Source organism: Spermophilus citellus, assembly GCF_964194105.1.
Source record: "Spermophilus citellus genome assembly, chromosome: 1".
NCBI lineage: Eukaryota > Metazoa > Chordata > Mammalia > Rodentia > Sciuridae > Spermophilus > Spermophilus citellus.
In genome coordinates this window covers 47399452-47419858 of record NC_138182.1, presented here as the reverse complement: position 1 = coordinate 47419858, position 20407 = coordinate 47399452, and the positions used below count along the sequence as shown (strand labels likewise).

At 34.2% G+C, this 20407-nt stretch overlaps 1 protein-coding gene across 6 annotated transcripts in view; it reads right to left on the bottom strand.

The window, feature by feature from the left end:
- ELF1 (E74 like ETS transcription factor 1) overlaps nt 1–20407 on the bottom strand; it is a 107852-nt gene that overhangs the window by 18553 nt on the left and 68892 nt on the right. For all 6 annotated transcript variants that reach the window (XM_081290660.1, XM_081290662.1, XM_081290657.1 and 3 more), the window contains exons 3-4: nt 6488–6668; nt 511–618 (exon numbers count right to left, since the gene is read on the bottom strand). In XM_081290660.1, the coding sequence (XP_081146786.1) occupies nt 511–618; nt 6488–6668 (289 nt within the window). The remainder of the gene's footprint in view (nt 1–510; nt 619–6487; nt 6669–20407) is intronic.

The window sequence follows — 20407 nt, the reverse complement described above, 5'->3', positions numbered from 1 at the left end:
GGAATAGTAAAAATTTCAATGACTTTGCCTACTCAATGATTATCTATAAATATCACTTGATTATAATAGTCTGGGATTAAATACCCTAATAGTTTCACCGATGAGGTTAAGAAATTCTGCATAATGTACTATTTGATAATTAGTAAATTACTTTTTGTTCCCAAATTAAAAAGTCATCTTTAACTGAGCACTCTAGCAAAGGTGCCTCAACTAGTATTGTAGCTTAAAATATGCTTAGTACTCTAAAATATAAAACATGGTCTCTGATCTCTTGATATTTACCATCTACTAGAGAGAAATGGCAATTATAAACTTATAGCATACATAAACATGAACAATCAATTACTGGGGCTGAGGATGTGGCTCAAGCGGTAGCGCGCTCGCCTAGCATGTGTGCGGCCCGGGTTCGATCCTCAGCACCACATACAAACAAAGGTGTTGTGTCTGCCGAAAACTAAAAAATAAATATTACAAAAAAAATTAAAAAAAAAAAACCAATCAATTACTCACTTATTCGCTTTTCATCCAGCATAGGGCCAGGAGAATCCATATTGAGGAGTGCCTCAGCAGCCTCAATAGTTTCAATTGTTTCATCCCCATTAGGACAGGAAGCTTCAACTACAATACATTAAAAGAAAAAATAGAATAAGCTACAAGATATCTGTTACCCTGAAATTCAGATACTGCTGATCTCCTAAACCAGGAAGCATCATTTAATGTTCCCATCAGTGAATGAGTTACCACCATTTCCAACAACTTTTAGGCACAGTCATATTGTAAGAATCTAAATATCCTTTGGTAACTATAAGTATTCTGGTACCATTTTGGGGTATGTTTTATGTAATATTAATTACTCTACCAGGGATTTTAATTAATACAATGTACACACTATGCATTATTTTAAATAGTTTGAATATATACCTGAAATTGTAACTCTCAGATTCAGGGTTGGATTGATAGTTTATAACTGTAACCCTTTAAATTTTACAGACTTAAAAAGCAAATATAAATACAACATTTATAGAAAAAGAATCTCCACACAAGTAAGAGTGAGGTCATGGGTTTTCAAAAATTCTTACTGGCAACCTTCTTTCCAAATGAAAACTTAGGTAGAACTTTAAAGACAAAGTGGTATTTTTTTCATTATACATTTTTATAGGTTCAAATTTATAGCAAATTTGATATGAAGTAAATCAATGATTAAGAATGAAGTTTAAGAGCTGGGTTGTGGCTCAGTGGTAAAGCGCTTACCTAGCATGTTTGAGGCACTGGATTCAATCCTCAGCACCACATAAAAATAAATAAGTATATGACTTGATGTTTTTTTAAAAAAGAATGAAGTAAAAGTAAATAAACAAAAATAAAACTAGTTTGAAGAACATAAAAATCTGAAATCAGGGGTTATAGGTACAGCAAAAATCTAATAAAAACTTCAAATTCCATAAAGTAGCTAAATCTTTTTATTATTGAAGTTTCAAACTAAATCAAAATCATGGAACACAATATAATGAAACCCCATGTATTCATTTCCAGCTTCAAACATTACCAAAATATAGTTAATTGTCTTTTTTATCCAAGCCCTACTCTCTGCCCCCACGTTTTGTTTGTTTGTTCTTGTTTTAGTACCAGGCATTGAACTCAGGGGCACTCGACCATTAAGCCACATACCCAGACCCATTTTGTATTATATTTTGAGACAGTGTCTCACTGAGGTACTTAGTGCCTCACTTTTGCTGTGAGGCTGGTTTTGATCTCACGATCGCCCTTGCCTCAAACCTCCTGAGCCCCTGGGATTACAGGCTTGCACTGCGCTGGCTATGTGATGTCTTTAATGAGATAAGTTAAAATGAGGTCATTAGGATAGACTCTAATCCAATATGACTAGTGTCCCTCTAAAAAGAAATCTGAACATAAACAGGTACAGAGGGAAGACTATGTGTGAAGACACAGAAAGAAGACAGTTATCTTTATAAGCCCAAGGAAGAAGCAACAGAAGAAACCAAACCTGTCAACACCTTGACCTCAGACTTTTAGTTTCTAGAACAGTGAGAGAAGCCACTTAATCTGTAGTACTTTGAGCCACCCAATCTGTAGTACTTTGCTATGGCAGAAATAGCAAACAAATACATTATCTGAATTATCATCTACTGCCCTTAAGAACTAAACTGTTCTTTCTTCCCCCAGAATTTCTCAAAAGCACAATACTTCTTCCCAACTCTAGAATAAGGACACTTACCTTTCTCATGGCATTGCTCAGACAAGGATGAATTTTTAAACAAGCTGCATCAGAATACATTGGAAAAAAACCCATGCTAGCTACACAACAGATGCATGGTAGTGGTGATCATAAACAAACTACATAGATCACAGGCAGCAATGCAAAGAAATTTCTAATCTGACTAATCCAACTCTTTTACTGATAAGAGAAACTAGTCCAGATTCACTAAAAACTTTCACTGGTTTTTCTCTGAATAAAAAAAATATGGATATTGAGCCTGAGGGATGTTGCTAAGTGGTAAAAGTGCTTGTCTAGCATGCTTGAGGCCCTTGGGTTCAACCCTCAGCACTGCCCATCTCACAACAAAGTAAATAATGATACAATGCTTTGATTTAAAAAAAAAAAAAAAAAACGGAAAACAGGTACAAAAATTAGGTGTTGTCAGCCAGTGTTATCAATGGAGATTTTGCCACTTGATATATAATTTAACCTAACTTCAGTTTTTTCTATTGTGAGAACTAAATAAGATAATGTACATTTTTCAAAAAACACTTATTACACTAATATGATATATTGAGGATACAATGCCATTTTCTGTAACATGTTATAAAAAATGTATTACCTTAACCCCAATCAGGAAAAAACATCACACAACTAAAATTGAGGCACATACTAAAAAATATGTAACCAGTAACTTCAAAACTGTTAATATTATGAGAAACAGAGATTAAGGAAACACAGAACAATAACAAACTGGAAGAGACCAAAGAGAAATGACAACAAAATGAAATATAAGATTCAAGATAGGATCCTACAACAACAACACAAAAAACCATTAGTAAGAAACTGATAAAATATAAGATTTAGGTTTAGTTAACAATACTGTGACCAATGTTCATTTTCTATTCTTAATAAATATACAGTGGATAAGATATTAACAGGGGAAGCAGGAAGAAGATCAGGAAACTTTTAATATTACTTTTGTAACTTTTCCTATAAGTCTAAAAACAATTTAAAATTAAAAGTTTTAAAGAAACTATCACAATTTTAGTATATAATAAGCACTTGCAAATGATAATTGTTATGTTGATTATCACTATTACATTTATTACTACAGATAACCTACATTTTATTCAGTCTCAAAACAATCTTCTATTCTTTTCCCCCCAGTGATAGCTAGCCACTATGGGGAATTCCAAAAACACTATTCCTGCTATAGTTTTTCCAAGTATGTAGAAAACAAACTCACAATTCATCCCCTTTCCAATCTTTATTGTTTATCTTTGGCCATATAAGATTCTATATGCCAGCCACAAACATCACACCCCAGAGCTTTTTTGGATATTGTAACAAAAATGTCAACCCAATTTCCAACCCTTTGACCCCAAGTATATGCCACAAAGTTGTCATCATCTTGTTAATCTTTCATCATCTTTTCAATATATTGGGTAAAAATAATCTTATTTTACACCATATTTGTTTACTAAATAAAATCTCTTGGTCATATCAATATATGTTTATATATTTTTTACTTACTATTGTTCCAATTCTATGCCCATTTAAAGTTGCTACTGATTTTTTAAAGCTCTCTATGTATTAATAATTAATCCTTTGTCTACCGTGTAAATTCTAAGTATCCATCTATCAATCGCCTTTTTGTTTCAGTTATATGTTTTGTGGGGATAAAGATGTTTTCTTTATTTATTAGCAGTGTCTATTCATCTTTTTCCTTTGTACTTTTCTCCTAATTTTCATGCTTACAAAATCCTTTATTACTTTCAAATCAAATAGTCAACTTATTAAAAGGTTTTTAATAGTTTCAATTGTTATATTACATATTTTAATCCTTTTGGGATTTATTTTGATACTTTGGAGCACGATCAAGGCAGAGCTCTTTTTTTTTTATTGGTTGTTCAAAACATTACAAAGCTCATAACATATCATCTTCCATACATTTGATTCAAGTGGGTTATGAACTCCCATTTTTTACCCCAAATACAAGTTGCAGAATCACATCGGTTACACATCCACATTTTTACATAATACCATATTAATGACTGTTATATTCTGCTACCTTTCCTATCCCCTACTATCCCCCCTCCCCTTCCCTCTCATCTTCCCTCTCTACCCCATCTGCTGTTGTTTAATTCTCTCCCTTGTTTTTTTTCCCCTTTCCCCTCACAAACTCTTATATGTAATTTTGTGTAACAATGAGGGTCTCCTTCCATTTCCATATAGTTTCCCTTCTCTCTCCCTTTCCCTCCCACCACTCATCTCTGTTTAATGTTAATCTTTTCCTCATGCTCTTCTTCCCTGTTCTGATCTTAGTTGCTCTCTTTATATCAAAGAAGACATTTGGCATTTGTTTTTTAAGGATTGGCTAGCTTCACTTATCATAATCTGCTCTAATGCCATCCATTTCCCTGCAAAATCCATGATTTTGTCGTTTTTTAGTGCTGCGTAATACTCCATTGTGTATAAATGCCACAGTTTTTAATCCATTCATCTATTGAAGGGCATCTAGGTTGATTCCAAAGTCTAGCTATTGTGAATTGTGCTGCTATGATCATTGATGTGGCAGTATCCCTATAGTATGCTCTTTTAAGGTCCTCAGGGAATAGACCGAGAAGGGCGATAGCTGGGTCAAATGGTGGTTCCATTCCCAGCTTTCCTAGGAATCTCCGTACTGCTTTCCATATTGGCCGCACCAATTTGCAGTCCCACCAGCAATTCTAACTTTCTTTTCTCTCCCAACAAATGGATACACATTCTTCCCTTCTGTTCTAATTTAAAATGTCATGATATTACATGTAAACCCCTTAAGTAGACCACTACCTGCACCTAGACTTAATATTCACTTCCAATATTCCAACTGACTATTCTGTCACTAATATCACCTACTTCAGTTACTGTAATTTAGGAAGTTTTAGTATTTGGCCAGGCATGGTGGCAAATGTCTATACTCTCAGAAACCCAGAAAGCAGGAGAATCACAAGTACAAGGCCAGCCTAGGCAATTTGGTGAGACCCTGCCTCAAAATGGAAAAGTAGAAAGGACAGTGGATATAGGTCCCCAGGGTTTAATCCCCAGTATTAGGGGAAAAAAAAGTTTTAGTATTTGGTAGCATACTTACTGGTATAAAACATTTTTACTGAATATATACATATATATATATATACATACATATATATTTATATACATATATACATATATTACTGATATATACATATATTCAGTAATATATATGTATATATATTTATATTTAGTAAAAATGTATTTATTCAGTAAAAATTATATATACATTATGTATTATATATACTATATAATATATATGTTATATATAATATATATTCTATATTCTCTATATATATAGTATATAACAGGCACTGTGCTAGGTGTTAAGTTAAAGTTAAGAGAACAAGGCAACCAATACTTGTCACCAAGAAAACTGCAGATATACCTCCTTATGCCTAGTACTGGTAACTTTCTTTTATAAATAAAGATATAAGCTGGGCATGATGGTACATGCCTGTGATCCCAGTGGCTCAGAAGGCTCAGGCAGGAGGCTTGAGGGTTCAAAGCCAGTCTCAGCAACTTAGTGAGGCACTAAGCAACTCAGTGAGACTATCTCTAAATTAAAATACAAAATAGGGCTGGAGATGTGGCTCAGTGGCTGAGTGTCCCTGAGTTCAATTCCTGGTTACCCCCCCCTCAAAAATTAAGATATCAATATTTATTTCTGAATAATTTTCTTAAATAAATTCCTAACATCTCTGGCCAAGACACATGAATTCCAACATATAAAACTACAAAACATTTATCAATTTCCAAAGTTGACAGAAATATTATTATCACTACCTTATATTTATATAATCTACTCTTCAAGTTTGAAATATCTTACTAGTAGTGACTGAACCTAAAGAGAAATCTCTAATAAATCATAGGTCCTTATCCTACATTCTCATCATGTTCTACTATCTTGCTTCCTGTTAAGTGGTAAGAAAAGAATATTCCTATTTGATTCTTCTGACATGCCTGTAATTTAATAATCAATTTCAATATATTTAAGAAAACAGAGGTAAGAAAGCAACATGAAATAGGCAGATGACAAAAAAACGTAGCTTTCTTCTTTCTACAGGGCTCTAGCTTCTGCAGGTAATGAAGTTACTCAAAAACGAGTTAGAAACTTTTTATCTCCAAAAAAAAGTCAGGACTAAGGACAGTGCCTAAAACTATGCTATAGCAAGGTCCTGTTGGAGACAAACTCACCTGTAAGGGTGATGTCGTCATCATCATCATCTATAATTTCTTCTTCAGCAACATCCAGTGAACTCTCAGTAATCATATCATTAGGTTCTTCCACACAGGCTAGACCAGCATAACTATTGAGAATATCAGCACCAGGAACATGCTCCACAATTACAGCAGGAAAAATAGCTGGATCACCAAGCTGGGAGGGGTAGGAGCAGAGGTAAAGGAAAACAAAAGATTAACAAAGTTTTGCTTTTGTTAGAAATAACCCAAAAATATTTTTAATATTTATTTTTTAGTTTTAGGTGGACACAATATCTTCATTTTATTTTTTTTTTTAATGTGGTGCTGAAAATCGAACCCAGTGCCTCACACATGCCAGGCAAGCACGCCACCATTTGAGCCACATCTCCAGCCTCAGCTACTTGTATCTTGACAATCCTTCTAAGCTGCAGAGAACTATATACCACATAAACTTTTTATTAATCTTGGATCTGAATAACCAAGTTTTCATTGGATATTCTATAAAAGTAAATTTTTAAATGATATTACATAAAAATGTAATAAGAATAAACCAAGAAGTAGCATACAAATACACAAATAAAATCTCAATAATTAAGTTTCTCTGGAAGAAAAAACAATCTGAGTTGAATAAATATTACACTGTTGCTTGGCACACAAGTCTCATTTTAACATTATTGACTCATAAGGAAAACATCAGCTTTCAATTTCTATTGTCCCCTTCAAGCATGACTATATTAAGGATATAAATTTTTATTACTAATGACTGATTATAAAATCATGGAATTTTATATTGAATGGACCCTGAAAATTTAACCTAGTCCAACCACCTCATATTATGATAAAACTGACACAGAGGGTTTTTTAACAACCTACTTAAAATTTTTAAAAGTGACAAACTTTATTAAATTATTAATTTAGCTTTTTTGTTTTGAAAAAATTTCAGACTTAGAAAAACTGCAAAAAAAAAAAAAAAAGCCAGACATGGTGGCATATGCTATAATCCTGGCAACTTGGGAGGCTGACACAGGAGGATCATTATGTTTGAAGCCAGCCTTAGCAAATAAGCAAGATCTTGCCTCAAGGAAAAAAGAAAAAGAAAAATTGCAAAACATAGCACAAAAAATTCTCATACAACCTTAATCCACATGACCCCAATTCTAACATTTAATCACATTTACTTTATCATTTTCTTCCAATACTTTTCCTGACATTTGAAAGTGGTAGACATATACCAGACAAAATGCTATAGTGATTATTTCCTAAATAATCAAATATTATTATATTAGTACTGGGGATTGAACCCAGGGGTGCTTAACCGCTGAGCCGCATCCCCAATCCTTTTAATTCTTTTATTTTGAGACAATTTCTCACTAAATTGCTGAGGCTGGCCTTAAACTGCAATCCTCCTGCCTCAGACTCTGGTGTCAATGGGATTACAGGTCTGCACCATTATACCTGGTCAAATACGATTTTCTATAAGGGTGGCACAATTACCAAACCAGGAAAGTAACACTGACATTGTCTGAAGGATCATAGGTTTCATTTAGTAAACATTCTGTTTCTTAAGGACAACTCCTTTAATCTAATAGTTTCTTCACCTTTAATCTGGAGCAATTCTTCAGCCTTCTCATTCACAATCTTAACACTTCTGAAGAGTGTGGGCATTTTGTAGAATGTCCCCCAATTTTGGTTCAGATAATTCTCATAATTAGATCCAGTTAGGGTTAAAGAAGTCACATGATGTCCTTGAAAATATGTTATGTCATGAAGTTCAAAATATTTATTTGTCCTACCATGGGAACTTTGATTACTTAGGGTTTCTTCACTATATAAAGTTACTATTTTTCCTTCTATAATTAATAAGTTTCTTGTAGAAGACACCTCAAGACTATGTAAACATCCTGTTTCTTAACAAAGCATTTCCTCATAATCCAGGGATGCCTCAACCCTTTTTATTTTGAGATAGGGTCTTATTAAAATTGCTTAGGGCCTTGTTAAGCTTCTGAGGCTGGCCTCAAACTTGCAGTACTCCTGCCTTAAGTTTCCACGTTGCTAGAATACTGGTGTGTGCTTCTGTACTCAGTTACCAAACTGAGGGACAACTGCAAATTACCACAAGTCATAGTTAGCAAGATTATAGCAAACAGTATAATCTTAAATGTGAGAAAAAGTTCCTGCTCATATTATAAACAATGATATTACTCCATAAGTCCTTTGCTATTTTCCTCAAACCCACTATATTGAAAATATGATTTAATTATAACCAAGTAGCCTCAATATTAAAAATAAATTTACAGAACTGTACACTAAGTTTTGATATTACTTTAGTCAAAAGCATTTAACTACCTAAATTTAATATATAATCAAAGGTACTAAACAGTTTCATTGCCTTCAAAAATGCTATGCTCTGAAATTTATGCATAATAACCCTAAGCACATCTGGATCATTTTATTTCAAAATGTTTCTTCCTGTTTCAAAAAAGAGGAAGTTAGGCAGAAGTAACTAGCTCTTCAAATTGTGAGATACATTTTAAAATAAACTAGAAGGCTCAACAATTATGTTGTAAGTACACACAAATGCAATTAAGAAAATATTTTGTAAAAATATCCAAAGCAAAATATAGGCATTTGGCCTTTCCTTTCCCTTTCTTGAGAAATAACCAGTAACTCATTTAATCCAAACTAGCATAAATATTTGCTTGTTAAAGCACTTTGGCTTCTCTTCTCTCCTAAGAGTTCAACTTCAGCTCCAACTCTTCCCCTAACAAAACTGAGCACAGAGTTCAAAAAATTTTCATTTGACTTCATTTTATGCTGTTACAGCCTAGGTTTAAGGTTAGAACACAACTCACTACCCCATATATTGACAGATAAGGAATTTAGTTAAGAAACTTATCCAAGGACACCAAGAAACAGAGGTATGTCAAATGCAATTCACAGATGCAGTCCTCACCAAGATAAAACAAAAGTATTTCTCCCTATCTATCTGGCTCCTACAATTTGATAGAGACTGGCAAGGGCAATAATATTACAAAAATATTATAAACAATAATATTACTCCATAATTTTACCTAAATATATATATTCCCAAGGTTTAAGTAACTGCAGATAATTTGTTACTATTTTCTTGTCTTATTCTACTAACCTATAATTAAACTGGAGAGGTGGATCACTGTTTCCCCAGAATTTATAGATCTCAGGAATATGTTATCAAATATCAATATAATCAATGCAATTTCTACTCCAGTGCCATTCCCAGAGAAAAATGCTATTATCAGTTTCTTTGTTCCCTAACAGAGACAGTCTATGTACAGTCATGCATTGTCTATTTTGCTTTTAAAAAATAATTTTAATTTCAGTTCAAATAATAGTTTAAAAACTATTAAAAAAATTTCAGTGTAGGGATAAAATTCAGTAGTAAAACACTTTCCTTGCATACATGAGAACCTGGGTTACTCCCCAACAGCAGGAAAAAAATAGAAGAGAAAAAAAAGAGGAAAAAGAAAAATTACAAGCACAGAAGTAGAGAAAAAAAATGCTTCCTTTGAAGTAAAAGCTAAACCCACTTTGTCCCATCACCCCAAATGTGAAACACCTACAAAAACTTAAATATAGTATATAATATATAATATTATATAATACCATCAGTACTTTATATAAGCTTTAGAAACATCAAACCTACTTTTAATGAACCTGTGTCATTTCAGTGAAATACTGTAGAATATTTGAAAATTTGGGATTTACTGGGTTAATTAAGAGTGAAAAGGGACACATGACTTTGATTTAGAAGGCAGTAACATGCAGTCAAAAAAACACAAAACATGTGAAATCATGAGACATAGGGCCTTTTCCAGTGTCAAGGTCCTGACCATATTTTCCTTACTTTCAAGTGAAGGGAAAGCACCCAGTTGACCTGAAGACCATTCCATTTTGGTTTGTTAAGATGTATTTTAAAGTTACAGACTCTAAAATTGACTGAGCTTATAACCTTACAATAAAAGATACCATTTATTTTTATGTACTACATATTTTTATGTACTACATATGTACTACATATGAACCCATAGCTTTGCCTTTGCTATTAGCATAACTTAACAGACACTAGACATTTTCTTTAAATGATTAACACTTTTATCATTACAAAATTCTATGAGGGAGATATACTGGACTATATTTTTACAAAGGAATGTGGAGGCAAAGGGAAATACAATAGGCCCACTGTTCCTCAGGTTCCACATCAACAGATTCAACAAAACACAGAATGAAAATATTTAAAAACAAGTCAATCAGTACTGAATACATACAAACATTTTTCTTGTCATTATTCCCTAAAGAACACAGTATAAAGACTACTTAAAAGCATTTACGTTGGGGCTGGGGATGTGGCTCAAGCAGTAGCGTGCTCGCCTGGCATGCTTGCGGCCCGGGTTCGATCCTTAGCACCACATACAAACAAAGATGTTGTGTCTGCCGAGAACTGAAAAATAAATATTAAAAAAAAAAAAAGCATTTACGTTGCATTAAAGAAAATAATCTAGTTGGGCATGGTGGTGCACAACTGTAATCCCAGCAGTTTGGGAGGCTGAGGCAGGAGGATCTTGAGTTCAAAGCCAGCCTTGGCAATTTACAGGGGCCCTAAGGAACACAGCAAGGCCCTGTATCTAAATAAAATACAAAAAAAAAGGGTTGTTGATGTGGCTCAGTGGTTGAGCGCCCCTGAGTTCAATCCCTGGTACCAAAATCATAAAGGAATAAGAAAAGTAATCTAGAGGTGATTTAAAGTATGTGCGAGGATGTGCCTAGGTTATATGCAAATACTATGACCAATTTATATAGGGTACTTGAGCTTCTGCAGATTTTATCCACAGAGGTCCCCGAACCAATCCCCCTTGGATACTGAGGGACAACTGTAAATTACCACAAGTCATGGCTAGCAGGATAGAGCACACTAACTTGAACTCACTTCAGTTCTTTACCTGACAGTATAATAGTCAGCCTTAAATATGGTACAGTTTTTTGTTGTTGTTGTTGTTGGCTTATTTTCTTGATTCTATTTAGACAAACAGAATAAGTAAGGAGTGATTTGAATGGAGATATTATCTTTCCCATCTGAGTCTATGATAAACTTTCTTTTTTTTAATATTTATTTTTTAGTTTTCGGTGAACACAACATCTTTATCTTATATTTATGTGGTGCTGAGATCAAACCCAGCGCCCCATGCATGTCAGGCGAGCACACTACCGCTTGAGCCACATCCTCAGCCCCATCCAGTGATAAACTTTCTTGACATAGTTCTCTCAGTATGCAAGATCCATCCCAGAATCACCAGTCATACATTCTCCTTTGGAGGTACTTGTTCTTCTCAAGAAAAGCATGGGCCATTTTTCTAGTGCACTGAAACAGGAATGTATATTCAAAGTTGTTTACCTTTAATTTCTCCAAAATGCTATTAACCCACATATAAAAAAGAGACCAACTGGGTATCTTTGCAATAATACGAATAGTTAGGTCTAAGAGGCCTAATTCTGTATATACAAAATAAATGTAGGAAATACCTTTGGGGTGACTGGCAAGACTCTCCGCCTCTATTACCAAAAATGGAAGGAAAATACACACTCCAATAACCCCAGCTGCTGATCTGGACTCAGGATAAACTGTCTTTTAAACTGGATTGTCTAGCAACTGACTAAAGTATGAGTCATCAGGAACCTAAAACCTTCATACTACATACTGTAAAATTCCTTAAAGAAAACTGGTTCCCAATCTCTTAAATTAAGTCATAGAAAATTCAATGTGAATTTTTGCTAAGATTTAGATTTTAAAAAATAAATAAAATATTAAGAAAATAAACTATTACATTATTTTGCTAGGAAACCACAAAATAGGTACCTTATAAACAACAGAAATGTATTATCTTGCCAGGCATGGTGGCACACACCTGTAATCCCAGTGGCTCAGGAGGCTCAGACAGGAAGATCGTGAGTTCAAAGCCAGCCTCAGCAAAAGCCAGGAACTAAGCAACTCAGTGAGACCCTGTCTTTAAATAAAACACAAAATAGGACTAGGGATGTGACTCAGCAGTCAAGTGCCCCTGAATTCAACCCTAGTACCCCCCCAAAAAAAAATGAAATGTACTGTCTTACAGTTCTGACAGCTAGAAATTTGAAATTAAGGTGTTAGAGGATTGTTTCCTTTTGTAGATCTGTTCTAGGCCTCCCTCTCTGGCTTATAAATGGCTGTTTTTGTGTTCATATGGTGATCTCTCTGTGTGTCTATATCCAAACTTCCTCTTTTCTATAAGGACATCAATCATATTGGAGTAGGAGCACATCCCCTGTTCCTACTCTAATAGAACCTCATTTTAACTAATTATATCTGCAATGTAATTATTTCTAAATGAGGTCATATTCTGAGGTACCATATATAAACGGATGAGTATGTACACAATTCAACCCATAATAGGAGTCAGTTTAGCTTATCATTTGACAATTGGTTCTCTATACCCTAAAATAACTTCTAAAGTTTATGACAGCTGCACAGTGGCACACGCTGTAATCCTAGTTACTCTGGAGATTGAAGTGATATGAATCAGTGGTTAAGGGGCCCTGGGTTCAATCCCTGGTACGGCAGAGTAATAGACAAAGTTTATGGCAATAAAGATTATAATACATATATAAAATCTTATTAATGTTTTTAAATTGAAGGTTGGGAACAGTGGCACATGCTTATAATCCCAGTGGCTAGGGAGGATAAGGCAGGAGGATCACAAATTCAAAGCCAATCTCAGCAACTTAGTGAGGTGCTAAGCAACTCAGTGAGACCCTGTCTCTAAATAAAGTATAAGAAGGGCTGGGGATGTGGCTGAGTGGTTAAGCATCCCTGGGTTCAATTCCCAGTACCAAGAGAAGTATAGTTTTTAAATCGAGACTAGATAGATATTATTCTTTAGGTTTCTATGCTGATCATCATCAAATCTTATTTACCTTAGCTTCTTCTACATCTTTTCAATCAGACTTCTTCCCAAGACTTATTTAAAAGAGGAGCTTCAAGATGGTTGAAGTGATGGATTCAATGGCATGTGCCTGTAATCTCAGTTACCCTGGAAGCTGAGGCAGAGGGATCACCTGAGCCCAGGAATTCAAGGCCAATCTGAGTAATACAGTGAGACTCTGTCTCAAATAAATATATAAATACTTTTTCTTAAAGGTTGACGCTATTCATCAATTGGCAACATTACTAACAATTAGCAATTGGATCTGTTATTTCCTTTTAAGACATGAAAGTGTCAACATGTTTTTTTATGATGCTGTAACAAAAATATTATATTTCACTTGGCCGGCTTTTTTTTTTCTTTTTTCTTTTTGGTACCAGGGATTAAACCCAGGGGCACTTAACCACTGAGCCACATCCCCAGCTCTCTATTTTCAGCATTGTCTAAGTTGCTTAGGGTCTTGCTGAATTGCCAAGGCTAGCCTCAAATTTATAATCATCCTGCCTCTGCCTCCCAAATCGCTGGGATTACAGGCATATGCCACCAGACCTGGATATAGCTACTTCTTCATAAAATGACTCCAAATATCTCTAAAAGCTATTCTTACAGCAGTTTTTTTTTCCTGTGCTGGGGATCAGTTCAAAGCCTTGAACATGCTAGACGAACACCCTACCAATGAGACCCTTCCCCAAGTCCTTTTATTTTTAAGAGAACCTTGCTAAATTCTACTAGTACTTAACCTTGGCTATAAACTGGGAAAGATTTAAAAATGTCAAGATATGATCCTGCAAAGGATCACATAAATCAAACTATCTGATGCTATGATTGAGGCCTATTATGAAGGCTCCCCGAGTGAGTCCTATTTGCTCCCCATGGTTCAGAATCACTGCTCTAACTAACTAAAACATTTAAAACTACATTCCCTAAACTGAATCAACTAATTGTTCATGCCAATTTCTGAATAATATCAATATCTAGTAATTACCAGTAAATCCAGATATTATTATGAGATTTTTTGCTGTTTGGCACTTGCAAGCTATTTTTACTTTTGTTTTTGGAAAAGAATCAAAATAAATCACAAACCATGGGAACTAGAGAAGATATCCTGGAGTTAAAATTCATCAAAAATTAGTTTCAAAAGCAACCATTTCTATGACAAAATTAAACTACAGTGATTAAAAAAATGACTTTATATTTTTGTAACTTTGTTGAAAGTCAACTCTACAGAGAGAAAAAATACACATATCAATTTCCCCCCTTTTTTAATATTAACAAGTAAGTTTTAGACATGCTGAAAGCAAAAATTTAGCAAATGTTTAGGCAGCAATAATAAAAATAAGACCAAGTTTTAGCAAAACAGAGGGAGAGTTCCCCAAAGTTAAAGTGTCCTCTATTTAGTTACTATATGTTGTGGTTGATCACATATGTGGCAATGCCATTAAAAAGGGGGGGAGGTGCTCAAAAAGAGAAAAAAAATGTAACCAATATAAGTAGTACATTACTTCCCCTAACTAAGCTTGCTTGTTTCCTCAATACAACATAATCCAAGGTCCTACATTGAAAATTTAAGAAACAGATCATTATTCCCACTCTATTAAGCAAATAAGTTTGTTCAACCGGTTTTATTAAAAAAGCACATGAACTCTCACATAACTTGCTTGCCAAGGTTCTCTTACAGCACAGCTCAATCTGTTACATAGTGGTTGTGAAACATCCTGCCAAGGTCCTCTATGAAATATATTAAAATGAAATAAGTATCATCTTCCTAAAACAAAAAGCAGGTTTAAAACAGTCTTTAAATATTTCCCCATCACAGATACTCTTTGTAAAGACAAATGCAAAATGAGCACACTTTCAATGAGTTCATACCATATCAACAATGGGCCAGGCCTTTCTCCTCCTATGTCTTCCCTCTTCCAAAGCTCCCTGACTCCAGACTTTCCCCAGTAACAAATTAAACAATGACCTGTCTTCCTATCGGACTAAGAATCCAAACCCTCAACCTATGAAGACACTGCGCTTTGAGGACCTCTCATTCATTCTTAGAATAACTTTCTTCGCCATTGATTTTGAAAACAAAACATAAAACCAAAATCAACTCACTCTATCATAAGAAAAATTGACAATAATTTTTATGTAGCAAATGGAACTACAGATACACACGGTGAAAGCAAAGTGTAAAAAGTAAGAGCTCCAGTTCTATTTAAAACTAGACTCCACCATGTCCTGGGTATCTGAACTCACTAAGCTTTGGGGGTGTTGTTGTTGTTGTTGTTGTTTTCTTTTTTTTCTTTGGTAGCAGTGATTGAACCCAGGGGCACATACCACTTAGCCACACACACTCTATCTTTTTAAACTGTGAGACAGGGTCTCACTAAATTACTTAGGAACTCAGTAAGTTGCTGAGGCTGGTCACAAACTCACTATCCTCCTGCCTCAGCCTCCCGAATTACTGAGATTATAAGTGTGCTCTACTGCACTTGGTAAGCTTTAGTTTTATCATCAATCTAAAACAAGAATAACAATATTTTCTAGTTATTGTAAATAAATCACTTACTATAATGAATGGCATATAGTAAGTACTCAAGAAAATATTTTGATAATGAAAGTACTTCAATATCTGATATTGACGGAAATAAACACTCATAAAAGCTGGCTTACTACAATTTTACATTGATTGTCATTACAAAAAAAGACCATGCCAATCATCTTTTTTGGCTAGACAAGGTGGTGCACACCTGTAATCCCATCCTCATCTAGAGGATGAGGCAGGAGATTACAAGTTTGAAGCTAGTTTTAGCAACCTAGCAAGACCCAATCTCAAAAACAAAAAGGGCTGGGGACATAGTTCAGTGGTAGATTACTCCTGGATTCAATATCCAGTACCACAAAATAAAAATGACAAAAAAAGAATAATCTTTTAGAAAAATAGTGAACAAATTTAACCACCGACCCTTAGCAATAACATTTAGCATCAATAAAAACAAAAAGAGCTGATGCATATCTATGTTCACTGTGAAAATTTATCAGATTCTAGAACCTATGCACATTTTAAATTTATGCACATTATATATTTATTTGTTTGTTTAAAAAGCACAGGTTTATCTGATAGGAGAAACAGAAACTTAAAATGTCTTCAATTCACTTTTATCTAGTTTCTCTCATTTCTACACATTGTTCCAGGGCAGAGGTGGGAGCAAAGCAGTTGAGGAGAGGGGAAATGATCAAATAACTATGACGGTATTCCTTCATCACCTCGTGTAAACCATAAAAAAAGGAAATCTATATAAACAGTGCATCAAGTTGGAAACACACACACACACACACACACACACACACACACACACGGTGACTAGTGCACAAAATGAAAATTAAAATTCTTTAAACAAGTTCCATGGCACACTTAAAAAATGACTTAGGGAAATAAATAATACATGAATATATTCATATTCCAAGAGAATATTATTTCCTTCCATAGAGTACCACTCCCCAACAGCTATTTCCAAAGCGCATTTTAAACGATTTCAAAAATCATGAATTACATAAACAAGCTAGAATTGTGCAATAGATTTCTAAAGAGCAGTACAAAGTTTTCTGTGAAGAATTCTTCACAGCCAAATTCTCTGCATATTTTGAAAAATATGACATTAAAACAGCTTCATTATCTGCAAATAAGAATATTTCTGATTAATTCAAGCTCTCTATAAATACCTTCTACCTTTTAAGAGTAAAAGAAAATAATATAATTCTGTGATACCAGATTTTTAAAATTCTATACAGTTTAGTATATACTGTTCAACACAATGAGCTAACTGAAAAAGTAGTGTGATAATGTAAACTTAAGTTTTTAAAATTTTTATACATAAATGTCTGGAGAGAAATGAAATTCCCACTTATCCCAAATATAATAACTTTAAAATAATTTACTTACTATTCTTCCAAATCCTTTCTCTTTTAAGGTTCCTTTTATCTATTTTTTGAGGGGCAGGCAGTACCAGGGATTGAATTCAGGGGCATTCGGCCACTGAGCTACATCCCCAGCCCTATTTTATATTTTATTTAGAGACAGGGTCTCACTGAGTTGCTTAGCACCTCGCTTTTGCTAGGCTACCTTTTAAACTCTCAATCCTCCTGCCTCAGTCTCTGAGTTGCTGGGATTACAGGCGTGTGCCACCACCCCCAACCCTTGTATCTCTTATACCCCAGAATGATGATTAAGAGTTTTGGCTCTCTAGAGATTCAAATCCAGTGAAGGATTCAGCCTTTGAGATTCTTTATAAAAGATTTCCTTATTTATAAAATGGGTATATTAAGAGTTGTACTACTAACAAGAATCACTGTAAAGATCAAAAAAGAAAAATATACCATATACAGGCCCTGATAAATGTAAGAGACAATAAATATTTACTCTTATTATTATATTTAAATAAAATATTCAACAAGGTGTGATGGCACATGCCTATAATTCCACCTGGGAGGCTGAAGTAGTAGAATCTCAAGTTCAAGGCTAGCTTTGGTAATTTAGGGATAGATATCCTGTCTCTAAATAAGTTAAAAAAGGAATGTAGCTCAGTGGTAGAGCTTTCCTTGTTTCAGTCCCCAATACCAAAAACTTTTAAATTAATTAATTAAATATCCATCTTGAAATTAGCCTATTGCTCATATGTGTGTGCACATTTAGCCAGGCTTTGGTATCATTATGTTGTTTTTATTAAAATTACTTAGGAATTGTGGAACCAACCCAGATGCCCTTCAGTAGATGAATGGATAGTGGATAGGGAAACTTTGGTTTATATACAAAATGGAACATTACTTAGCATTAAAAGAGAATAAAATCATGGCATTTGCAGGCAAATGGATCAAGTTGGAGAATATAATGCTAAGTGAAGCAAACAAGCCAATCCCCAAAACCAAAGGCTGAATGTTTTCTTTGATATGAGGATGCTGAATCATAATGACGATGGGGGGAACATGAGGGAAATGGAGGAACTTTAGATAGGGGAAAGGAGGCAGAAAGGGGGTAGGAATGATGGTGGAATGAGTTAGACATCATTACCCCAATACATGAATGAAGACACGAATGGAGTGAAAATACTCTGTGTACAATCAGTGACTTGAAAAATTACGTAATATGAAATAAATTACATTCTGCTATCATTTATAACAAAATAGAATAAATAATTTAATTTTAAAAATGACTTAGAAAACTCTGAACTGAAACTTTAAATAATTCATTCAAGTTTGAAATAAAACTATTTGGGTCTCTCAGTTTTGTGTACGTGGGGATTGTTCCCTGGCACTTTTCTGTTTCTTTTGTTGTTACTTTGCATTTTAATTTCAAGCAAATATCAAATACAGATTTCTACCATTCAAAAACATAAAATACTTCAGTGCTGTGACTCAAATGCTATATCAAATCCCCACAGTTCTCCATCATCCTGTCAACCCTTAGTAAAAATATAATCAAGGGCTGGGGTTGTAGCTCAGTGGTAGAGTGCTCACCTAGCATGTGTGAGGCACTGGGTTCAATTCTCAGCACCATGAAAGATAAAATAAAGGTCTATCGACAATTTAAGATTTATATATGTATTATATATATATATATATATATATATATATATATATATATTATACATTTATATATGTGTGTGTGTGTGTATATATATATATATATACACACACACACACATATAAAATAAAATCAAGTACTGTACTGCTTTAAAAATTAAGGAAATAATTGAACAGCTAATATAGCAAATTATCCACTAGCAGATACTCCAAAAGAGTGGAAATCAGAACTAGAATCAAGACATACATTAAGCCAGGTTATTTTGAAGTGTAATTACTCTGTGTTCCTTTTTAACCTTGCCCTACAAATCTACTATAGATGAAAGATTCTAACATGGGTCTTTTAGTTCCCCAGTAATAGATCCTAGGTAATAATGAACTATAGAAAATGGAAAGGCTATGGGGCATAATAGCTCAGTGGTAGAATGCATGCTTAACATGGCAAGGCCCTAGAGTCAGTCCCAAGCACTAAAAAGGGAAGTGGGTAGAGGTGGGGGGAATAATGCTACCTCTATTATATAGTGACTTGTGAGAATCAAAGTATACGTAGAGAAGACTAAAGTACAAAGAGCTGTGCAAACTGCTAGGCAGTGTTATCTTTGCACTGCACTTAAGAATAAAGCAGGAAATGTTTTCTTGGCAGAGGTTTATATGCAAAGCAGTACAAGGATAGAAAATATAAATACATGTCTCTATGAGTCTCCTCATTTCTAATGGCTTTCTTTCATCAATATTTTAGTTTTTGTGGATTATATATCTGTTACAATTATCATGATGTATATGAATAGTATGTAATACAGCTTAATATGAAAGGAAAAAAGATTTTCAACTCTTGGGTAACAAAGTACTTCTAACTAAAAAGAAACTCACTATAGTGCTGTGTAAAACATGTTCTCAAATCTCTATTTTTTTGAATCCTTCTATATAGTAAAGTACAAAATAGAATAAAGTGGTACTCCAAATGTGGTAGTAATAATAAAAGTAGCTATCATGTTAAGTACTTCAAACAACTTATCCCACTGAATCCCCACAACACTATGCTGTATTGTTGATACTTACTGGTCAACCAACCTGGAAGACACACAGCTGAAATCTGAACCCTGACAATCTAACTCAAGTCAGCAAGCTTAAACACAACAACAGACTACAAGTACTGGATCCTTGTCATAATCAAAGTTTCATCTCAATTAAAGCTTGAGTTTTAAAAAATTATAGGGATAGTTATCTTCATGTTTAAGCTGTGAACACTGTATTCAGAGCCACAGCTTAAACAAGTTATGTTTTTCTTCTGTTGGCTCTGCAGATGAGTATTTCTGAAGAAGTGTGGCTTCTCTCTTGCACAGCACTATCAAAA